Source organism: Galeopterus variegatus, unplaced genomic scaffold (genome assembly GCF_000696425.1).
Source record: "Galeopterus variegatus unplaced genomic scaffold, G_variegatus-3.0.2 Scaffold15450, whole genome shotgun sequence".
Classification (NCBI taxonomy): Eukaryota; Metazoa; Chordata; class Mammalia; order Dermoptera; family Cynocephalidae; genus Galeopterus; species Galeopterus variegatus.
This window is the reverse complement of record NW_007741561.1, coordinates 14,965-24,896: the sequence shown is the minus strand read 5'-3', so window position 1 is coordinate 24,896 and position 9,932 is coordinate 14,965. Positions and strand designations below refer to the sequence as shown.

Here is a 9,932-nt window from a genome sequence, read left to right as displayed (position 1 = left end):
ACACTAAAATCATCTCAAAATGGATTAAAGACTTAAGTATAAGACCTGAAACTGTAACATTAGTAAAGGAAAATATAGGTGACACACTTAAGCAATTAGGTCTGGGCATAGGCTTTATGAACATGAGCCCGAAAGCACAAGCAGCAAAAGAAAAAATAAACAAATGGGACTATATCAAACTAAAAAGCTTCTGCACAGCAAAGGAAGCAATCAGCAGAGTGAAATGAGAACCTTAGATGACGTGATGGCTGATGTCTACTAAGGACTCAACGCCCCGAGCCCTCTGCAATGACACATTAGGTGGACTTTCCTCTGACCCTCACCACCACCTTCCAAGTTATGCTATTATTGCCCCATTTCACAGAGGAATAAGCTGAGGCTCAGGGAGGATCATTAGCTTTCTTGGAGCTGAGATCTAAACCCACACGCGTCTGATTCCAGGGTCCAGTGTCTCACCCACAGCTGCACCTCAGGCCCACCCTGAGAGCTGGTTATAAACACGATTGCCGAGCCCCAGCCCAGGCCTTCTGGACTCCCTCAGTGACTGACGTATGAGTGCAGCCAGATCAGCCCTCAGAACCCTGCCCCAGAGTCCCACGATGCTGAGGCTAGAGGGAACTTTGGGGTGACCCGATGCTCCCTTACTTGACAGTTACAGGGAGAGGCCAAGGGAAGGAAAGGACCTGCCCGAGCAGTGGACAGAGGCAGGTTTCAGAAACTTTTGGCACAATAGGACCCCCATCACCTCCAGGTCCACATTCCCAGGGAGGACTAGGGGCACTGAGGGCCTAAGCCACGTGCACCTACCACAGAGGCCACGGGGAACCGACCACGGCTGCTGTGGGAACTGACCATGGAGACCACAGGGAACCTAACATGGTGACCATGCAGAACCTACCACAGCAGCCACGGGGAAGAGGTAGGGGTGGTTGCAACACTTCTTCAGATCCATCATGATGTTGAGCAGCGACACCTGGTTTCCACCCCCCTTAGAGTTCAGCGCCTCGAAGTTCCGCGTGAGAATGAACTTGTAGTACTTCCTGCAGTGGGGCATGAGGAGGGCAGGCTGGGTGCACCTGGGCCAGGCCAGCCTCCAAGGGGGCACTCTTGCTCTTCAGGGAGGTTGGGAGTAGAGGTCAAGCACTCACAGAGAGACCCAGGGGAGCCCGAGAAGCAAAGCCCCAGGCCTGGAGAGTCACCCAGCCAGGTACGAGAACTTGAGCAGCCCCAGACTTTGGGACTAAAATTTGAGAAGAGGTCCCAAGAAGGGGATGAATGCAAAGGTGAGCCAAGGCCTTGGTGGGGCTGGAGAGCCTCCCACCTACCCTGAGAAGCAGCCCAGGAAGGCCAGGTCGGGGCTTTGGGGAGACAAGCCCAGGGGAGAAGGGCAGGCTGCTCCGGGGTGGCCAAGCCCCACCACTCACTTCTGCATCTGGCTCAGCTCCACACGGACGATCAGCTCGGTCTTGGCCGGCATGTTCTTGAACACGTCAGCCTTCAGCCGCCTGAGCATGTGTGGCCCCAGCAGGTCGTGAAGCTTCTTGATCTGGTCTTCCTTGGAGATGTCAGCAAACTCCTCCAGGAAGCCCTCCAGGTTGCTGCAACAAAGAGCTTGGATAAGAGCCAGGAGCAAAGGACCGGAGTAGGCCCAAGCCCTCTGCAGACGGAATAGGATTGGGGTGGGGCAGGCCGGCTGGCTGGGGGGGCTGGGGAGCCCTGGTACTGCCCTGAGTATCGTCTTGGTCTCTATCCAGGCCTGTGTCACCACCCCTCACGTCACAGCCCTCTCTCGGCCACACAGGACACCTTCCCATCCTCAAAGCTGCCTGGACATGAGGCCCCAGGACCATGATCCACATTACAGATAAGGAAACTGAGGCTGACAGGTGCCCAAGGTCATGCCGTCCAGCCGTGCCAACACCTGTCCTCACATCTACACATCAGCACTCTTCACCCTGAACCCCTATTTTGAGCAGGAGGCGGGAGAGGTGAAAACGAGGAGCTTCGTCCCTCTCTCCACCAGCCACGGCCCCAGGCCCTCGCCTCTGCCTCCCACCACTGCTGCCCGCATCAGTCCTGCGGGTCTCTGCGGAGGGAAGGCAATGGGCTGGGCGTGGGGGGCAGGGACAGGAGCGCAGGAGGAGCCCCTGGGTGGTCTCTGGGCCAGAGCTGAGGAAAAACCATGGTGTGAGCGGCCAGTGCCTCGCCCCCTCCCACACACGGTCACTTGAGGGGAGCTCCACTAATGCTCCCATTTTACCGATGAGGAGACCGAGGCCCAGCCAGCAGGTCTCAGGGGCACGTCTCCACCGGTCCCCCAGCCCTGCCTCCCCAGCCACTCCCAGGAGACTCACTTGAACCTCTCTGGAGTCAGGAAGTTGAGGAGATGGAACAGCTCCTCCAGGTTGTTCTGGAGGGGGGTCCCCGTCAGCAGCAGCTTGTAATCGATCTTGTAGCTATTCAAGACCCTAAAGAACTTGGGGGAGGAGGAAGAGAGGGGGCCCGTCAGGGGCACAGGGTGGCTCCAGTGGCCGGCACCCCACCCTGCAGCCAGCACCACCTACCTTCGACTGGTTGTTTTTGAGCCGGTGGGCCTCGTCCACCACAAGGCAGGCCCACTCAATGGAGCCCAGGATGGCCTGGTCGATGGTGATGAGCTCGTAGGAGGTGAGCAGGACGTGGAATTTGATCTGCACTTCTTTCTGGAGGGAAAGGGGAGCATTTGGGATGAGGCAGCCGGGGCACAGCGGCGAGAGTCTCAAGAGAAAGAGTCAAGGAGGAGATGCGGAAGGAACCCCACAAAGACTCCCAGGAGCCCCAGAGCCTGGCCAGCCTGGGACTGGAGAGGAAGACCCTGGCCACTGACCAGAGGGGTCAGCTGAGGCCCAGAGTACAGTACAAGAGAGGGCGCTGTCGTGGAGAACGAAAAATAAATCCTGCCATGACTACTGCTACTAACAGTAGCAGCTGCTGCTTCTGGAATGGCAGCTTGGGGCAAGCCCTGTGCCCAGCACCTCGTCCTAGAGAACCTGAGGAGCTACGTGGTCACTATCCCCCTGGACGGCTCATGGGGCCTCAGGCTGGAGAACTCTCCCAGGTGCCCATGGCTCACAAATGGCAGGCCCAGGATTCCAGCGGAGAAAGGGGCCCTGCAGTTGGGGTTTGATGCCTGCAGCTGCAGATCTGAAATTCACAATCACTTTGTTGTTGAATTTGTGTTTTGTAAGAAAAGTCCCATGGGACAGTGAAGCGTATGCTGGGGCTTGGAGCCTCTACTCATGCAAGGTCCCACCTCCCTGGGACAGGTCCTCAGCCCCCTGCTCCCTGCCCATGCCCAGTGACCACTGTCACCCTCCACCCCTGTAGCTGATATGAGCGCTAATGTTTACTAAGGGCACAGAGTGCCATCTGGGGGCCACAACCATCCATCCACATCCACTGGGACTTTGTTAGAAATATAGAATCTGGGCCAGCCGGTTAGCTCGGTTGGTGAAAGCATAGCCTTGTAACACCAAGGTCAATGGTTCTGATTCCCATACTGGCCAGCCACCAAAAAAAAAAAAGAAAAGAAATGCAGAATCTTAGGCCCCACCCCAGAGCTGCTGGATGTGAACCTGCCCTTTAACAAGACCCCTGGGGATTGGTGGCCACAGTGAAGTCTGAGAGGCCAGGCCCTGCCCAGCGCTTCCTGACTCATTTGACCTCCCAACAACTCTGTGAAGTGGGTCTGCTACCTCCATTCTACTGAGAAGACTCCAAGGCACAGAGAGGCCACATGACACCAGGGGTCACACAGCTGGTGATGCACTGGGTTGAAGAGTGTCCCCCCAAAATTCATGTCCACCTGGAATTGTTTTCGGAAATAGGGTCTTTGAAAATGTAATTAGTTAAGATGAGGTCACTCTGGATTCGGGTGGGCCTTCAATCCGAGTGGCGTCTTTATAAGAAGACGGGAGACAGACACAAGGGAGAACATTGTGTGATAACAGAGGCAGAAATCGGAGTGACGCAGCTGTAAGCCAGGGCACACCTGCAGGCACCAGAAGCCAGAAGCAGCAGGAAGCACCCTCCCCAGCACCTTCCCAGGGAGCACGGCCCTGCCAGCACCTGTTTCTGACTGCAGGCCTCCAGAACTGGGAGAGAGTTTCTGCTGTTTTAAGCCCCCCAGTCAGGATACTTTGTTACAGCAGCCACAGGAAACCGACGCAGCTGGTAACTCTGCTGCACCAGCCCACTGGCCTCACCTCCATGGGAGCCCGGGTGGAAGGACCCTGAAGGACTACAGGGCTCCAGACGCCTCTCCAGGATCCTCCCTGGAGACAAGGGGCCCTCACCTTCATGCGGAACACCTTCTTCCCACTTCGAATGGCATTGTCCTCAAAGGAAAACTCATTCTCACGGATCACAGAGCGGCTCTCCTTGTCCCCCGTGTAGGTGACCACGTAGAAGTCAGGCGCCCACATCTCGAACTCACGTTCCCAGTTGATGATGGTGGACAGGGGTGCGCTGACCAGGTAGGGTCCCTTGGAGTGGCCCTGGAGAGAGAGTGATGCAGTGACGCCACCGCCCACAGCCAGCACCTGCCACCCTTGCCCAGTCACACCCCGGCCCACGCACCTCCTTGTACAGGGAGTACAGGAAAACGATGGTCTGCACCGTCTTGCCCAGGCCCATCTCATCGGCCAGGATGGTGTCAGTGCCCTGGGCCCAGGAGAAGCGCAGCCAGTTGAGGCCCTCCAGCTGGTACGGGTGCAGCGTGCCACCCGTGGAGTCGATGTACCACGGCTGCTTGTCAAACTTGACCGTGGGCTGCAGGGTAGGTAAAGGTTCAGACCCACCCCAAATCCTGGGCCACCAGAGCCCACCATCCAGGCCTCTGCACACACAATTCCTTCTGCCTGGAATACTCTTGCCATTCCTCTCTGCCTTCCTAACTCTGGTGATTCAGGTCTCGGCTGGAATGTCTCTTCCTCCAGGAAGCCCTCCCTGACTCCAGGCCTGGCTTAGGTGCTTCCACAATGCCCTCCCATAGCGGCCCTCTATTTCTCCTAGAGGGGGAATTTCCCAACTGTTGGATTCTCTGACTTTGAGCCCAGGTTGTCATCCCCACATTGATCCTGTTCACTGATTCCTCCAAACCCCAGAAAGTGCCTGGGACATGGTGGGCACTCGCTATTTGTTGGATGAACAAAAAAATGAATGCACGTCTGGGGTCCTCTCAAGGCCTGTCATAACCGGCTGCCTCCTCTTGATCTGGAACGTTGTGCTTTGCCTTGATCCTGCAGCTCAAGGCCACCTCCCCCATGAAGTCCTCCCGATAAACCAGACCCATTCATCTTTCCCTGGTATCTGACAGGCATCTGACAGTCCCAGGCCAGGCCCCCCATATTCTGTGTGGACCCCTGGAAGATGGTACACTTCTTGAAGCAGGGTCCCAGGGCTCAGTAACTCTTGTCCCCCCAGTGCCAGCCTGGGCCAGCAACTGGTAGATCCCCCAGAGAGCTTTGCTGAATGAACAGCCCTAGGTCTGTCCCAGGGAGGCAGGGCGTGTACTTGGCACGGCAGCCGTGTGCGTGAGCGGGCCCTTCCCACCACCCCTGCTGCACCGTCGTGACCCCATGTGCCCAAGAAGAGTCCTCCTGAAAAGGTGCCCTCCCCCACAGCCAGCCCGGGAGGGCGACCCTGGCAACCCCACCCCTTGCTCCCCTGCCCTCCCACTCACATCCACTAGGGGCGTGTCAGGCGGCTTCTCCTGTTTATCGTCCTTCAGCTTCTTGCCCTTCTTGACCAGCCTCTTGGGCAGCCTGGCATCTTCTCCCAGCATCATTTCCCTGGGAAAGAGCATCCGTGAGCAAAGCTCAGGCCAGGAGGAGGCCCCATGGCCCATGCCTGGCAGCCTGAGCTCTGAAGCCCACCTGTGGCCCCAGTAGGCCTGCTTCAGGTTGTCGTAGTAGGGGATGTCGATGTCATCGATCTCCCAGGTGCACTGGTCGTAGGGCAGGTCTTTCCACTTGATCAGGTAGTGCACGTCCCCCTTTTTGTCGAAGCTGCAACACAGTGAACAGATGGCGGGGGGAGGGGCGGATCACTTGGGATGGTGGCCACAGCGTGGGTCTGATGAAGGGCACTTCACAGGATGCAAAGCCACTCACGCCCACAACCCCCCTGGGTCCTGGGCCCAGCCAGGAGGAGGACACCAGGGCAGCAGCTCCAGAGAGACGGAGGCCAAGGCCAAGGCCACAAAGCCAGTGAGAGCGGGTGAGGGTGCTTGCTAAGTGGTAGAGTGGCAGAGGGACACTGAGAGGCTGTACCAACAGAGGAGCCAAGAGCCAGCGCTCAGCGTCCTTTCTGGCCTCTGTTGCAGGGATGAATCCCATCCCGTCATGGGGTCTGGACACTGGAATTCTGAATTTCTAAGTTGGAAAGTTCTCTCCCCTGCCCACGGACTTTGTTTTTTAACTTAAAAAATCCAAAGAGGCCTATTTCTGCAAAGTAGATGCAATTCCTGTAGGTAGGACAGCCTCTTCCAAAGTCCCCCAGGGACACAGGGACCCGCTGACCATGCCCAGCAGCACATGGCTTAGCTCTGGCTACTGTAGCCTCAGGGCCTTCTGCCCAGCCTGAGTTGACTGGGCAGCCAGGTCAGGGGAGTGCTACGGGGCCGGGGGGACCCACAGCTCCCCTAAATGGCAGTGGCGAGGTGAACAGATCATGTGAGCAGTGGCTGCAGCTAGCCTGGGGACCATTAAGAGGAAGACCAATCCCCAGTCACCATGGAAACTGATGGGTTTTTTTCAATAAATAATTGGTTATTATGCAGCCTTCGGGGAATAAATCTGGGGGAGACTCATGTATCCCACTTTGGAGGCAGAGAGAAAAACTGCCACTTATGTTTTCAGTATGCACTGAATAAACAGAAAGACCGTGGGTCAGTTCAATGTGAGCTCAGGTTCCCACAGGAACTGACCCTCTGTAAGGGCCACTCTCGGTGAGGTCTGGGGATGGAAGAGGGGACAATTCATAGTCAAAAGGGGCAGCTTTTTCAAATTCCATAGCCCCCCTCCTCACTGAGGGCCACCTGTAGCAAGCCTTTGGCAAGCCCATTTTATATGAGAAAAACAGAGGCCCAGGGAGCCCAGAGCCACAAAGCCCAGAAAATGCGGAGCCGGGGTTGGAATCTGAGCATCTGGCTCAGGTTTGTAACCCCTGCTCTGCCCGACGACTGCCCGACAGGACACCTGCGGAAGAGTAGGAAAGGCTGCCGGATCCGAACACCCGTCAAAGGCAGAGCCAGTGAAGTCGAGGCCGGGATGAAAGGCGCAAAGATCCAGCCGTCACGACAGGCACCCTGGCCGCCCCAAGGCCCACCTGTCAGCAGCTGTCAGTTCTCAAGCACCTGAGCTCGAGAGTCAGCAAGAGCTCCCAGTGTCTACAAATCAAAGCCAGACTCCTCTGCAGCCTCTGATGACTAAGGGACCTGGGGATTTTCCCGATGGCTCAACAAAAAGCTGTTGCTGGGGCACTGAGGGTAGAAATAGTGGCTAAGAAGGTGGGTCCAGACATCAGAAAGCACTGGGTTCAAATTCCAGTTCTACCTCCTCTTTGCTGTGTGACTTTGGGCAAGTGACTTAACCTTGCTGTGCCTATTCTCGCACCGGTAAAACAGAAGCCAAACTAAAATGCCCACCTCCTGCGGTAGTTAGCACTCAGTAGTGTCAGCTGCTGTTATAGCCTGGGGGAAACGTGCACACGCCCCCGCACCTCAGACCTACCTTGGTCCTCAGAGCCCTCCTGCAGGTGTCAACCCTCACTCAGCAGGAGCCCGGGAATGAGAGGGTCCCCACCCACTGAGGGTCCCGCTTTGTGCAAGTTTCACAGGCCGTTCTGCAAGTCTGCGCTTTACGTATATGACCGTAGGGCTGTTCTGCCAGCACGAGTGTGCCCGCGCGTGCATGAGTGTGCCCGCGAGCTTGTGACAACCCCTCCCGCCGCCAGTCAACTCGCCAGTGGTGGGAGCCCTGGCTGCCTCCTCCTGTCCCCGCTGCACCCACACGTGGTTCTGAATGGCAGTCACAAAGGAAGGGCCCGCGCGCAAACCCCTCCCGCCGCCAGTCAACTCGCCAGTGGTGGGAGCCCTGGCTGCCTCCTCCTGTCCCTGCTGCACCCACACGTGGTTCTGAATGGCAGTCACAAAGGAAGGGCCCGCACGCGGCCGGCCCGCACCTGTGGTTGAGGATGCGGTGCACCATCATCCACTCGGGCTTGATGCCGTAGCGGTAGAAACGTTCCTCCATCTTGGCGTACAGAGGGTCCTTGTTCTTCCTCTTCTCGCTCTTGCCATCCTCGTCACCAGAGCCATAGTCAAAGGGTGGCGGCTCGTCCATGTCGTTCTTCCTTTGGTAGTTGCGGTACATCACCGTGTGGTACAGCTCCAGCTGGGCGCCAGGAGCAGAAGTTACCGGCGGGAGATGGGCCGTGGCCCCCATGTCCCAGGCGGGACAGCCCTCACCCTCGGCTTCCCCTTCCCAACACCAATGACGCCCCTCACTCGGGTGGCTGCACAGCACGTTCCAGCCCCTTCCCACCAACCTTGGAGGGCCCAGTGGCTCACACGTGCCCGGCTGCCTCACCTGGAGCTCCTTTACCCAGGAGCAGTGCCAGTAGGAGAGCCCAGCCCACTTGACAAAGAACTCTCTCTCCGGGATGCCCTCCAGGGACTTGGGTGGGGGGATGCTGGGCTCCATGTCAGGTCCCGGCAGGCCCACCATGAAGGGGGCCGGGGGCTCCGTCCACCTCCAGTGTAGGATCCGCTGGACTTTGCCTTTCAGTGGGGGACACTGCGGACAGAGGAGGGTCCCCAAGTTCAGGGCTTAGCTGCAGGGCCCCACCCTGAGGCTCCCATAAGGGCAGACTATCACACAAGCTCCCTCCAACCGGCTCCACTATACAACATCCCCCTCCTGTGCTCAGGAGCCTGCACATGCTGGCCACAGAAGGGAGAGGCAATAGGGGCCTGTGAGTCCATGTGAGCCGTTTGCACTTGATAGTGACCTTTAAGAGCACCTGGCAAACCTGAGCCAGGGTGAGATGACACTACCATACACATATGACAGAGGGGAAAACAGAGGCCCATTCAGTGAGGGACAGCAGAGTAGAGGCAGAACCCAAGACTCCCCCCAACTGTCCGTGGGTCTTCCCACCACCCCATTGCCTGCTTAGAACTCCCCGAGAAAAGGTCACATCATATACTGCCCTGTGAGCACCCCTGGGGCATGAGCTTGGCACTCGTGGACACTGCGGCCCCATCCACCATCCCTTGCGCAGGGCAGGACTGCACCCAGGCAGTGTGCACCTGGGCTGGGACAGTGAGACCAGGTCTCCGCCAGCCCAGAAACACATTTCAGGGGTCCAGATGGGTGCTTGGGTTCCAGTGAGCAGCTGGCTGGCAATGGTGAGAAATGCACAGCCCAAACACCATCATTTGTGCACTGAGCACGCTACCCTGAGATGGGTCAGAGCAGACTTGGCCCTCGACAGAGGCCCCTCGACAGAGGCAGTTCTGGATGGGGTAGGGGGTGACAGATTTAGGGAGACAGCTCTTTTGGGGAGGGCAGGTCCCAGCTCTGCCACCTACTGTCCATGCAACCTTGTACAAGCCTCCTGAGCCCGTTTCCTCATCTGTAAAATGGGTCCACCCTTCCTGCACCTCCCAGGATAGCTGTGGATGTCAAATGACACACAAAGGCATTCTGGAGGTGTAATGTACACCAAAAAGCTCCAGAGCCAACATTCCTTTGGCCTTAGTGAGAACAAAGGCCAAGAGGCAGAGGAGGAAGAGGAGATGGGAAGGAAGGAGAAGAATCTCCTCCACTGGCTCTGGGGGAATTGAGGGGGGACCTCCCTTCCCAGGCCCTGGGCCCCCACTCTGCCCC

At 57.6% G+C, this 9,932-nt stretch overlaps 1 protein-coding gene across 1 annotated transcript in view; it reads right to left on the bottom strand.

Moving 5' to 3' along the window:
* Nucleotides 1-898: 898 nt before the first annotated feature.
* Nucleotides 899-9,932, bottom strand: part of LOC103582264 (chromodomain-helicase-DNA-binding protein 5) — a gene marked incomplete at both ends in the record, with an annotated part of 23,681 nt that continues 14,647 nt past the window's right edge. Inside the window, 10 exons of the mRNA XM_008563910.1 lie at nucleotides 899-1,040; nucleotides 1,425-1,598; nucleotides 2,355-2,476; nucleotides 2,565-2,702; nucleotides 4,335-4,535; nucleotides 4,618-4,809; nucleotides 5,723-5,831; nucleotides 5,916-6,047; nucleotides 8,224-8,435; nucleotides 8,631-8,837. Coding sequence (XP_008562132.1) covers nucleotides 899-1,040; nucleotides 1,425-1,598; nucleotides 2,355-2,476; nucleotides 2,565-2,702; nucleotides 4,335-4,535; nucleotides 4,618-4,809; nucleotides 5,723-5,831; nucleotides 5,916-6,047; nucleotides 8,224-8,435; nucleotides 8,631-8,837 — 1,629 coding nt within the window. The remainder of the gene's footprint in view (nucleotides 1,041-1,424; nucleotides 1,599-2,354; nucleotides 2,477-2,564; nucleotides 2,703-4,334; nucleotides 4,536-4,617; nucleotides 4,810-5,722; nucleotides 5,832-5,915; nucleotides 6,048-8,223; nucleotides 8,436-8,630; nucleotides 8,838-9,932) is intronic.